Source organism: Felis catus, chromosome A3 (genome assembly GCF_018350175.1).
Source record: "Felis catus isolate Fca126 chromosome A3, F.catus_Fca126_mat1.0, whole genome shotgun sequence".
In the NCBI taxonomy this organism is placed as follows: domain Eukaryota; kingdom Metazoa; phylum Chordata; class Mammalia; order Carnivora; family Felidae; genus Felis; species Felis catus.
In genome coordinates, this window is record NC_058370.1 from 100,154,834 (window position 1) to 100,167,501 (window position 12,668).

A 12,668-nucleotide genomic window follows, 5' to 3' on the forward strand; every position below is an offset into this window, starting at 1 on the left:
CCTTCATGCTTTGTCTCACCGTCTTCACAGCCAAGTTTTTAAAAAATTTGAAACTCTCTTCTCTTGTAGAAGAGAGTCTTAGTCTTGTAATTGAAATAATGGCTTCCAAGACAATAGACTGCTATAGTTTTACAAAAATCTTCTTAAAAGTTCAAATTCAAATGCCAAGGATTTGTGTACAACATCCTTACCCCAAGAGCACATTGTATAGAAAGCTTTTCCCTGGAGCTTGAATGGCACAGATGTGGGGAAAATGGGTTGAAAATGTCCTGTCTATAGCTCAGTGTCAAAGTACACATCCCGCTCTAGTCCTTTTCTGGGATTGGTAGGATTGTGGGTGATTTCCACTCCTTTCTGAGTTTTCGATACTAAACATGTATTTCTTTCATAACAGGACACATGACAAAAGTTCTTTTATAAATAAAGAGGCACTTCCAGGCACCTAGATCTTTAATGGTAAAGGTTTATTCAGTTTTTTGTTTTGGTGTATATTTTGAGGTTTTGGTACCCTAACCACCTCATCTCATCACAGTGAGTGGACTCTTTGGGAGAAGGGGTGGGGGCAGGCTGGAAGCCATTACAGGATGCACTGTGGGCATCTACTCTGTGAAGGAGGAGAATGATTAGGTACCCTCGGCGGGGGGGGGGGGGGGGGGGGGGGGGCATCTTAAACAACTGTGTCTTTTTCCTTTTAGTATGAAGCAATAGATGTTATTAGAATTGTTACAGGTATTGTAGTACAGAGGAACCGATTTTTAGCACGCGCCCCAACTGAGCTTTGAGGGGAGAAATCCTAGCAGAAATGGAATCACGCTGGAATTTCAATCAAAAGTTGGAAGCTCACCTTACAAAAAGATAAAAAGAAAACCCCTTTTTACATCTTAAAGTGACAGCTCTTAAGCTGCAGAACATTTCAAATAATGAAAGTTTCTCCAGTCAGCTTCACACCATGCTTGAGCCCTGCTGTGTCCATTCTTGACACTTCAGCGACCTGATTTTTAAAAAAAAGTTTGACTTCATCTATCCATCTGTTATGGTACTTTATGTTCCCATTTTTTTTATTCTTCTGAATTTGAACTTTGTGAAAGTATTAGCAAAATAATTGTAAAAGCCAGTATCTTGCCCACGTGGAGATCAAGTGAGGCAGGCCCCAGCTTCTACCCCGTTGTCGTCTGGGAGCCAGGGAGGGACTGTGTGGCTGATGGGTTCCCCTGGACCCAGCTCCTGGGTGTTGTAGGAACTGGACTGGCTCCAGCGCAGTGTGAAGTCTGGCCGGAAGTTCCCAGGCCGGAGGCCCCCTCTTGCAGACCTCCTTCAGAAGATGCTGCACCTCACACCCAGAGAGGATGGAAGTCGCACTGGCTTGGGCTGTGGCTAGAGACAGGACAGGTAAGACTGACACAGGACTGAGGTTACAAGCTGCAGGTTTGTGGTGCACCAGCTTAACGTCTTTCTGAGGAAAGGAGGTGGGGAAGGGGACTGTGGGAGTGAAGGGTGTTTCTCAGTGTGGGCAGGGGGCAGGGAGCCTGAGGAGGAGCCTTGTCACATGCAAGAACCCAAGAATCCTAGAGACCACCTTATTCGATCCTCCTTTGCCTCTGAGGAGAATGAGAGGCAGGGAGGGGGCAACATATCTTGGCTGGGGATCCATGGCCAGTTGATGGCAGGGTTGGGATCAGAGCTCAGGTCCTCTGTGTCAATCCGTTGCTTTTCCTGTTTCAACAGGCTGGAAGACCCAGCTCTTCCTGGTCCTGGAAGCCCTGGTTGCTGGGGAGAGGACACTGCCCTGGTCCCCTGGGCAGCTCCCCGGCCCTCAGGGTTCCCCCCAGCTGTCATTAGGATGGAGGGAAACATTAATCTGGTCCCTGTGGGATAGGTCTGAGTTGGGGCAGACACTCCCTCCCCCACAGGGGCTTGTGATTCAGGAGCAGGAAGAGTCGGAACCTGGGGCTTGAGCTCCAGGAGGGCACGGGGTTCATTGTTTTATTCCCATCTGTAGACCTTGTGCCTAGAATGTGGCCTGGCCAAAGGTACCCATGTTTTTTTAAAAAAATGAGTGAACAAATGGATAAATGGCTGTCATGTTAGGGGCTGGCTCTGAGGATATTGGCAAAGTGGGCCAGGTTTGTTCTCAGTGACACTTCAAGCCCATGGTTGCTATGTCTGTCGCTCTCAGGGTCATTTCCCTGTCCTGGGCCACCTGGTCACAGAGGCTGCATCTGACTCGCCCCTCACACTCCAAGGTGCTACCTCTGACTTGGACAATGATAGGGAGAGAGAAGTGTGTCTCCGGAAGGCAGGGTCCGATGATGGTGGGGCTCCTGGCATCGGAGGAGACAATATTTTTGTGCAGCAAAGTCTGATTTCCCCTGAACCTCAGGAAAGGTTGGGCTTGGTACATCAAATACAGAGCATCAGTGGGTGCAGAGGGTGGCTGCAGCTCCCCTTGAGGGCCTGGGACAGGGCAGGGGAGGTGGGAGCTGGGCCTGGCACCAGCAGCAAGGATTCTGAGGAGAGGGTGTGAGAGAGGCCATTCTTGAAGTGGTGTCGTCAGCGACCCTCAGAAGCCTTGAGCTGTGGCCTGTGAGGAGGAGCATAGGGCAACCAGCAGCACTGGGCACCTCTTCCTGCTTGGGGAGCAGGGGGCTCCCTGTCCCGATGGGTGCAGGACCCACCCACCTCTTCCTCCCCTCAACTAGAAAGCCTGGACTCACCTGGCATGGCTTTGAGTTCTCATCAGAAATGAGGAATATGGATGCACTGGAGAGGACTGGACGTAGTCCCACACGCCCCCAGGACCTGCCACAGGGACAGCATGAGGGCCTGAGGCCTGTTCCCCATTCCCAGTTCCGAGGGGGACAGGAAGCTCCAGCTGGAAGGGGCAGCTTGCCACCTGCCACCTGGTGGGTGCTCTTGGTGTGAGACCTCTTGAGCCACTCCTGAGCCATGGGCCTTCTGGGTTTAGGGCCTGCAGAGGTAGGGTGCTTGCCCCAGAACACTCACTTCGCACCCCTTGCCGAGCACACACTGCTCAGTGAACAACCCCCGTCCCCAAATGTGCATCAGACCACACTCCTTAAAGCTGCCCTTCCCATATGTCTCCTTTTCTGTTGTTTTGTGGCTTTTTCTTGACCCATCCGAGACTATCTTTTCTGTGTTAAAACAGCATGGGGCGGGGGGGACCTCCCAGTCCTGGGCCTACCCTCCTGGGGTTGCCCTGGGCCCAGAGGAGTAGGGCCTCTGAAGATCATGGATGAGAGAGGGTGGGGGCTCTGGGATCTGAGGAAAGTCCCAGCACCAGCTGGGAGGGTGAGCATACCTGGCAGGTGGTGTGGGCATCCCCACCCCTGGACACTAGGGTCTGCAGCTGGGGCATGTGCTGCTCCACAAATTGTTCACACTGAGGAAGGGGACAGAAACAGGCGTGGGGTAGAACCGGGCCCATTGCAAGACTCTCCCACCTAACCGTCCTGGCCTCTTCCCTTATCTGGATCTCCCCAGGGCTCCCTCCTGACCCAGTGGAGATCCAGCCATCGGCCTCCACTGAGCAGCTCTGGCTGTGAACGAGCCGGCATGGGCTGAAATGGAGGGTTTCTGTTGGGAAAGCCAGAGACACTAGAGATGAGGGCTTTGAAACTCAGGCACAGGGGCTGACCTGTGCCACCAACTCCCCATCCCCCCCAACTTAAAGCTCTTCTGGTCTTGGCAACCTGATGTTGGTGGGCGGTGGGGAGCCCTAAACATCATTGAGCAGGGCGGTACCATACAGAAACCTGCCTCCTGAGAAGGTAGTCATTAGGCTTCCCTCAGGGTTTTACTTTGTGAAGGGAATTTACTGTATGGACTCTGAGTCCTGGACTCTAGGACCTTCAAGCCCAGCCCTCTCCATAGGTGGGTTTGTCCCCAGTGAGTCACATTGAGAGGAGGGATGGGGCGAAGACAGGACGGGGGCCCTGGAGAGAAGGCCAGGCCCCCTCCTGCTCCAGTGGGCCCTGGTGCTATTCAGCTCCTCATAGATAACTGGGCCCCATTCTTTGCCCAGGAGGGAGGCCTGCAGGTCCTCTGGAGCCCGAGCCCTTCGTCCAGAGGCAACTTGTGACCGTAGCAGGTTTTGCCCTGAGTTATTGTTCTGTGTTTTTTGGTCCCTGGCCTGTCCGTCTGAGCTCCCCAAGGGCAGTGGTCAGACCACTCTGTGTGTCACTGACTGGGAAGACTTTCCTGGGCTCAACCGCTACTGTGGGCAGGCCCAGGGTCCCCAGTCACCCACGTGCCTGTCCCGCACCTTTTGCCTGTCCGGCCAGGAGCTGAGGCAGGCCTGGCGTATTGCCTGCAGCATGGCCGGCCCACTGCTGTTCCCTGCCTGGCTGGTTACAAACATGCAGAGGTGGCACGTGGACTCTTCAGGTAGCCATTCTCCGGGCAGGGACTCCAGAGCTGTGAGGACTAGAGAGGACACAGTGAAGACTGCTCCGCAGAGGAACTCAGTTCCTGTCCTGCTTGGTGCAGTGTGGGGGGACTGGGGAGGGGGAGGGCGGTGCAAGGCCAGGGGCAGGGGAAGAGAAGAGTGGGCAGTGGGAGGGGGCTGAGGCAGCAGGCTCACCTGGGCCAGCAGCGTCCTCGTTGGAGCAGCGGAGGACGAGGCCACAGACCAGCTGGGGCAGCACGCGGCCCAGCAGTGCGTCCAGCAGGAGGACGGTGTAGCGCTCGGCCAGGCACTGGCAGATGCCCCCCACCACCAGGGGTACAATGTGACACACCTGGCCCACGGTCATGGCCAGCACACCCTGGGGTGGGGGCAGAGAGAGGGCGGGGTGGGACCTTCCCTGGCAGGATCTACTCCGTGCCCAGCGCTAGTGGTTCTACCCTGTTCTCTTCTGGGAGGGAGAACGATTATGCCGGGCATTGGAGAGTCAAAGGGGCTTGGCCAGAGTCACTAAGTGAGTGCAGGACCAAGGTGCAGACCCAGCCCTGGGTCCAATGGCCCTGGAATTGCTGAAAGGATCATGGCCAGCCCAGACGGGTGAGCATCACCAAGGCCATATGGTGGCCCGGGGCATAGGTGCAATCAGACCTGTATCTTCTCCCTGCAGACCCAGGGCTTGCTATGTTTCCCTGAAGGTGGATTAGCTCTCATTTGTGGCTTCTGGAGCCAGCATGTCCCTGGTTTCAGGAGCCCCTGGGGGAAGCAAGGAGTTTCCCCAGCCCATGCGGATCCCGAACTCAGCCTCCTGGCTGAAGGGCAAGGAGAGAGGCAGAGGTGATGAGCACTCTGGCTCATTCACTCATCCTTTATTCATTCAATCAATACGCGTAAAGAAGCTGGATGCCACACACTGGCCTTGGGTCTACCGCTGCTCGCGGCCCCACTGCCCCCATTGCTGGGAAGGTGGAGTTGGGAGCAGGATACAGTGAACTGCACGTCTCTGGGGTGTCTTACCTTCCAAAGGGATACATTTCACCAAATACTCGCACCTGCTTGTGTCAGAATCCACACTTGGCTCAACCTCCCCACTTTAGTGACAGAGGAGTAGTCCTGCTCTGTCAAAGGCCAGCCTGTGGCGCACTGGACACCTGCCCCTACCTTCTCAAGTACTTCACCCCTACGTTACACTCTCCCCCCACCTCACTGCTTCTCCCACCTGCTGGCCAGTCTCATCGGCACACAAACATGACTCACTTGTTTCTGCCTCCCTTCCCGGAGAAGCTTCTTGAAGGAATTGTGGATATTTGCCATTCTACTTCTTGCCCTCCCTTCTCCCTGGGGCCCACTCCATTCGGGCCTCTGTCCCCATCACACTGGTCGTGCCTGCCTCCACCTCACAGCAGCTCTCAGCCCCTCCTTCTTGAAATGCTTCCTTCTCTCTCTGCTTCTGTGACATCACGCCATGCTGTGCCCTCCCCTCCCCTCCCGCTCCTTCCTGGCTGTTGCCTGTGCTCTGGTGCTGGCATTTCCCCTTGCTGAACCAGGCCTTCTCTTCCACCCTGTCCACACCATGTCCCTGGATGTCCCTACTCTTTCCCTCAGATTTAAATCTTGTCCACAGCCAGCAACTCTCAGATGGATGTCTCTGGACCTGAGCTTTCCCCTGAGGCTTGGGGGTATTCAGCTACCTGCTTAACATCTCCTTTTGTAGGGCACAGAGGCATCTTGGACTTCATGGCTAAGGAGCACTTTAGTTTTCTGGCCAAGCCTGTATATTCTCAAGTTTATGCATCTCAACTGGTGGCATCACCAAAGAGCCCGTTCCTCAAGCCAGTCGTCCATCCTAGATCCTCACTCCCCAGGCCCCTTCCGTCACCCAGTCCCAGTGAGCCCGCCTTCTCTCACCGTGGTGACTGCAATCATCTCCTTAATGTTCTCCTTTCATTCTTGCCTCCCACCTGCCCAATCCGCTCTTCAAACTGTAGGAGAGCAATCTTTCTAAAGCGCGAATCAGATCACGGCATCCCCCTGCTTGAAATCCTTCCAGAGTTGCAGATTGCATTCACAACAAAGCCAGTGTTTCCTAACTTGGCTTAGATATTTCCGCATGGCCCGGCAGTGCCTGCTCCTCTGTCCCCTTCTCTGACTGCTCTGCCGGGGCCCACCTGCCATGGCCACACTGGCTCTCTGTTCCTCAGGCTTGCCATGCCTGTTCTTGACCGTGACCCTTCGTCTGCCAGGGCCTTGTCCTCTTAATCCCCACCTCCACAGAAACTCTCCCTGACCAACCAGCTCAGCCCCTCTCGTCATCTGTTTTGATTCTCCGCTCTGAACCTAACTGCAAAAACCCTTTCCCCCCACAGTGCCAACTTGGGAAAGTGGGGACCTTGTCCACTGCTATGAGCCCTCAGTGCCAGGAGGCCTGCAAGCTGCCATCTGGGAAGAGCTCAGGGGGCAGGGTCTCACTACCTTGTACCCTATTCCAAGACAGGGCAGCCCTGGGCCGAGGAGACCCTGGGTGATGGTCACTACAGGTCTGGGAGACTCCCAAGTTTGGCGTGGGTAAGGACGGGGAATGCACCTGCAGAAATTCTCCTTTTGCCAAATTGAAGCACCTTTTCTATGGAGACAACTGGGATTCTTTGCTATCAGATGATGAGCTGCTGGAGGACAAGACCTGGGTCTTTTTCATTTTTGTTCAAAGTAGGGACAATGCCTGGCATAGATGGGGGGCTTTACAATTGTTGAATGAACCCTAGCCCCCAGAGCCTGAGCCTGAGCTCTGGGGTCCCTTGTGAGGGGGCAATGCACCGATGTCTCCCCCCTGCCTACTTCTCTTGATGGGTGTGAGGAAGGGTGGGGGAGGGTGGAGCTGTGGAAGGGCATGCAGAGCAGAGCAGCTCCAAGTATTCCTGGATGCCTCACCTTGGGAATCACCGCTTGGATTCGCTTGATCAGCATCCTGCAGAGCCAGCAGAAGGGGAGGGGGATGGGGAACCGCTGCTCCATGAGGTCCTTGGGGAGAGAATCGCCTCCAGGTGAGGCCTGCTGGGCTGGACACCCGGAGAAGGCATTCTCCGGGCTCCGCCTCCCCTGCCTCCTCCTTTCCCCTTCCTGCTTTAGGCCCTGCTTAGAGCTTCTTTTCCCTTTCTGGCTCTGCCCTTCCCAGAGCAAACACTTATGGGCCTTGGCTGTGGCCCCAGCTCTCTGGATTCCCATCTGTCTGGTATGAGGGGCCAGGAGTGCAGGGGGCCTCCCTCACCTGTGTATGAGGCCCAGGCCTCGCCTGGAAGGCTCTGGGCAGCACAGGGAGGGTCAGCTTGTCCAGCAGGGGGTCTGACAGCTCTGGCTCTTGCCCTGGCTCCGGACGCTCAGGTCTGCACAGGCCCAGGTACTTGCAGATGACCTTTGGGTTCTAGGGCACAATGCAGGGTGAGGGAGGGAGTCCACTTCCGCCCAGCCTGGCTCAAGGACTTGTACTAAGACCACTGGCTTTGAACCTGGAGTGGAGGCCAGCAGGCTGGTTGGGAGCTGTGACTTAGGGTTCTGTGGCGAGGGTGGGGGGGCCCAAAGGCAGAGGTGGGACCGTGTGGGGTGTTTGGTCAGGTGTCTGGGAACGTGTGTGAATGAGCACGAGGGTGTATGTTTGTGAGAATGGATGAGTGCAAGCATGGGTGTGAGAGTGTGTTTGTATGTTTGAGTGATGGTGTGGGTTCTACATGAGACTGAGTGTGTAGTATGAGTGTGTGTGAAGGGTGTGAGGGTGTGTGGTGGGTCTTTATAAGCCCACCGTGCAGGCCCACTCTATGGTATAGCGGAGCAGGTAGGGCTGTGATCTGGGGCACCTGGCTGAGGACCACTGCATTTCCTGGAAAGGCCATGGGTAGGATGTGGGGGGGGGGGGGCTGGGGTGTTGTATGTGTGGGTAACTCGGCATGGGTGGGCATGGGGGCTGTGCAGGGAGGCAGGTTGGAGGTGAGGTTGCTGGGCTCTCACAATCTGGTTCTGGAAATAGTCGATGACCACTGGGAAGTAGGTGTCGAGCATGTGATGGCACTGGGGCACGAGCAGCTTCAAGGGGAGAATGTCACACTCACGCTCCAAGAATTTCCGTATCGAGTCCTGGGAGGCAGTGGGAGGCCGACAAGGTTGGAGAAGGGACAGTCAGGCTGGCCTCTCTGAGAGCTGTCCCCACCCGAGTCCCTGGATGCAGGACCACCACCAGGTGGACTGGCCACCCTCTCCCAGGGCTCTAGAGTTCAGAGAGTGCCAAGGAATTAAGTAGTTGGATATAGGGAGGGCCCTTCCCCCTTAGGAAAGACGATTTCTGGCTGTGCTGCTGAGCTCACTCCCGGAGCCCTCTCCTGGCCAGGAGGATCCTGGAGTCCCCAGGCAGACCTGGGCCTCACTTTTGGCCTGGAAATGGCTCCTATAGGGGGCTAACCTCTGTGCCCTGCTCTGTCCCCCAGCTGTTGGCCCATAAGCTTCATCCAGGATTTGGGCCTCATCACCTGTAAAATGGCCTCCTTGGTCATCTTGGTGAGGATGCGGACGATGTCCTCGCATTCCTGGCACAGGTCATCCTGGGGAGGGGGCCCCAGGTGGGGCACTTGAGTGGGGGGCATGCCCCCCGCTCAGGTGTGTTAGGCTAACAGAGCAGGTAGAGGCTGAGAGGACACTCTAAGGCACAGGCAACTGCCTCCCATCTTATCCCATCCCATCCCATCCCATCCCATCCTATCCATCACATCCCATCCATCCTATTCCTCCCCTAGTGGGGCTTGAATCCCCTCAGGTCCATCCAGAGGTTACCCAACACCCTTTATACCAGACTTCCAGTCTCGGTGCATCCATGGGTGGTACTCACAGCTCTTATGTAACCCCAGACTTCCTGTAGGCAGTGCCCCAGCGCTCTACACTGCAAGGCTTGCTCCAGGCTTTGGCACCAGAACTCAGGGCCCCGGGCACAAGTCAGAGATGAGGCGGTCCGGTCAGCTGCAGTTTGGGGCCAGAGCAACCTTGGAATTTAGGCCACATCTGGCACTCTGACTTCACCCAATCTCCCAATCCAATTTACTGGGAGCATTTGGACATTAAACACGATGAAGTCAGATAGCTCTGCTTTCCTGCTCTAGTGCCCACCAGCTGTGGAACCTTGGACAAGTCCTGGAGCCTCTCCGAGCTCATCTTGAAATGGGGCTATTGTACAAAGTAGGGATATGCCTGCTTCAGAGCCAGAGCTCAGTAAGCATGGAGATGCCCAGGATGTCTCACCTGGCCCCAGGTGAGAGGGAGGCGAGGAGAGGCTGGGGAGACTCACCAGCGCCTGGGCCACAGAGTGTGGAGAGCAGTAGCAGCCACGGCAGCAGGTGTGACTTGGCCATGTCACCTCCACAGCCTGGATACCCTGCTTGGGCGGGGGCCCTTATAGTAGGCGGGGAGGGGGGGGTGGCGGGGGAGGGGTGTGGGGGCAGGGCTCTGTGGGAGCAGCAGGGACCTCAGTGTTTGCCTTTGCCCTGGAGAGCCCTCCAGGTGCTTTGATCCCTGCCTCTTCTGAGCAGTGGCACTCCTGCCAGCCACCGTCTCTCCACTACCGACTCCTGCTTGATGCCCAGTTCCTGCTCTTCTGTCCTCCTGCCCTGAGTCCCATGGGCCTGGACTACTGGCGGCTTCTGAGTGTCCACATCTGGTCCCATCTCTCTGGGCTATGGAGGAGACTGAGGCAGGGCCAGGGCAACCAGAATGAGCCCCCTCCCATTTCTTCCCCCGTCCCTCAAGCCTCCTCCACTCTTGAGCAAGCTCTGAAGGGCTTCCTGCCTGGCTCTTGACCCTGGGCAAGCACTGAAGGAGCAAACCCAGGACCATCCTAGGCCACCTACCTCCACCCTCTCCTTACTCTTTTCCCAGAAAATTCCTCTGGTTCTAGGGACTCATGATTGTCATTACTCAAGAGAGCATTTACATGAAACGAACAAACAAAACCCCCCAAGGTCCCAAGAGTCTGAGACAAGGCTGTGGGGATGAGATTTCCAGAGTGTCTCTGAGCAGCCCTGTCCAGTGATGCTGCCTATGTCCCCTAGGGACCCCTCCAGGGTGGGGGCTGGGCACAGCTGGTGGTTCAGGAGAAAGAAAGTGTCCTCTGCAGCGGCACAGGCTCCAGGGTCAGGTCCCATGGGGGGGGGGGGGCGCGCACCCTGGGGACAAGCTCACCACCTGCCAAGGGGCAGACACTACTGCGAGTGCAGGGGTAGAGAGCATTAGCTCCTTATCACCATCTTGGCGATCAGTTTATCTGATGACTGAGGCACCCTCTGCAGTGGAGGCTCTTGGCATCTGTGTTCCAAGAAGCGCCCTGATACTCATGGTGCCAGTGGGGCGGGAGTTAGTGCCACTGTGCACAGGATGGTCATGTGACACGCTGGGGGTCCCCCAGCCATTTGTATGGTTTCTGTGGGCCTCAAGCCCCTGCCAGTATGAGAAACACAGTTGCCATCAGGGAGTGTGTGTTAATGGGTGATGAAAGATTGGGAACAGGGTGACGTGGGTACGCTCCAGGGAGGTGGGACTGGAATGTGCTAGTAGTTTACTAGGTGTGGAACAAAGGAGCCAAGCCGGATGCAATCAGGACTGAGTGAGCAGCAAAGCAGGCTTTGCGGATGGCTGCCTCCAGGGGACACTGCTCAGGGGAGTCTCACAGCTCTAACAAGGAGCCCTCAAGGCCAGTGGCATCCATGGTGGTTTCTCACTTAAGTCCCTGGGCAGAGCAGGTTGTCTTGGGTGGGGAGGCTCTGCTTTCCAAGGTCATTCGGGAGCCCAGGCTCCTCCCTCTGTCTGTCTTCCTGTCTGCAGGGCTGGAAGTCCTCCCCAGGATCCTCTACCTCTGGCCGGCAGGGCAGGGAGAGGAAGACTGGAAGATATGAGGACAGTGTGGGGGCTGGGCCTGGGAGGGGTGCCCATCATTTCTGCTGTCAGCTCATTGTCCAGAACTCAGTCAGAGGTTCCTTTTAACCACACGGCAGGCTGGCAGGTGCACTGTTCCTGTTTGCCCAAGGGAAAGGGGAATGGCATTGGACACACAGCATGGTCTCACATCCACCCAGGTGAATACAAAACTGTGTTTTGTAGATAGCAGGTCTGTGGCTTCCATCGAATCCTCCAAGAGGGGTTGGATTCTCCCCACTGCTGAGAATTGTCATCCAAGAGCATAAATTAGAGAAAACCCAGAAGGCCAACCATTGCAGAGACCCTGGCCCAGGTGGTGATGTGGCGGGGGGAAGCAGGCAGCAGTGCGGGTGCCCTGCCTCATGGTCCCCAGGATGGTATCCGGGTCCCCTTGCTCTGACACCACTGTCACCACCATATCTGATTAAAGTTTGGCTTTTCATGGGGTGTGGATGCAGCCTGCACAGATCTGTCCACTGCCCAAATTCTGGGAAAAAAAACAAAATAAAACAAAAAAAAAAAACAAAAAACTCCAAACACTGTTAGCCATCCAGGATCTGGGACCCTCATGAACTTGAGTTTCTTGATAAGAGATGGCTCCCCTCTTGGTATGTAGACAATTGACATTTCTGAAGGCCAGTTCCTGGTGATCACTCTGTTTCACTCCTGCCTCCTGCCTCTCACTGTGTCTACATTGGTCTGGGTCCCCATTGCGCCCACCAGTCTGTTCTTGCCTGCCCCCAGCAAGAAAGTGGCTTCGGCACCCTCCTGGAAGCAGAAGGCCCGTGGATCATCTCACTCCATCCCTGGCCAGAGCCAGCTAGACACCTGCCCCAAAGAGAATCAATCCACAGGCTCCGTGGAGTCCACTGGAGTTTGAATTGGGAGATCAGAGCTGTGTCAGCTGCTGGTGGGACAGCAAAGGTGTAAAGAGTCAAATTAATGGTGCATTGCAGAGAGGGGACTCAACTACTGAAGGCACAGTGGCCTGCAGCAAATGAAGCCTCCCTTCACACCCTCTAGGGTGGCTGTTCTTGAAAAGCCAGAAGGGACAAATGTTGGTGAGGATGTGCAGAACTGGGACGCCAGTGTGTTACTGGCGGGAATGTGAAGAGGTACAGTTGCTGGAAAAGCAGATTGAGCAAAACAGTTCTTCACAAAGTTGTCCCTGCACTTAACTGCCACCGAATGATGTACCTAAAAATGGTAAAAATGGTAAATTTCATCTACAATTCTGAAAAATTGATAGGAGGAAGAGAGAGAGAGACAGAGAGGGAGAAAGCCAGCTGGGGTGGAGCAAAGT

General features: G+C 55.6%; 1 protein-coding gene across 5 annotated transcripts; it reads right to left on the reverse strand.

Annotated features, from left to right (window-relative positions):
* Nucleotides 1-445: 445 nt before the first annotated feature.
* SFTPB (surfactant protein B) lies at nt 446-9,841 on the reverse strand. 5 transcript variants are annotated; one of them, XM_019827525.3, is made up of 11 exons: nt 9,744-9,841; nt 9,291-9,418; nt 8,935-9,006; nt 8,420-8,545; nt 7,686-7,838; nt 7,349-7,438; nt 4,601-4,715; nt 4,283-4,443; nt 3,320-3,400; nt 2,715-2,799; nt 446-2,581 (listed from the first exon to the last, which is right to left on the reverse strand). In XM_019827525.3, exons 1-10 carry the CDS (start codon nt 9,805-9,807, stop codon nt 2,737-2,739), a joined length of 1,053 nt encoding a protein of 350 aa, XP_019683084.1. In that variant the 5' UTR covers nt 9,808-9,841; the 3' UTR covers nt 446-2,581; nt 2,715-2,736. The 5 variants fall into 5 exon arrangements, with proteins under 5 accessions (XP_019683084.1, XP_019683083.1, XP_019683082.1 ...); XM_019827524.3 differs by having other exon boundaries at nt 446-1,374; nt 4,601-4,784; XM_019827523.3 differs by having other exon boundaries at nt 446-1,767; nt 4,601-4,784.
* Between the last annotated feature and the right edge of the window lie 2,827 nt (nt 9,842-12,668).

What these genes read in the sequence shown, in the direction of transcription:
- SFTPB (XM_019827524.3), bottom strand. Translation starts at nt 9,807, where the DNA reads ATGGCCAAGTCACACCTGCTGCCGTGGCTGCTACTGCTCTCCACACTC. An exon ending in ACTCTGTGGCCCAGGCGCTG is followed by an intron (nt 9,419 to 9,743) that starts GTGAGTCTCCCC and finishes CCCAAACTGCAG; the next exon opens with CTGACCGGACCGCCTCATCT. An exon ending in ATGCCCACACCACCTGCCAG is followed by an intron (nt 2,800 to 3,319) that starts GTATGCTCACCC and finishes TCCCTGTGGCAG; the next exon opens with GTCCTGGGGGCGTGTGGGAC.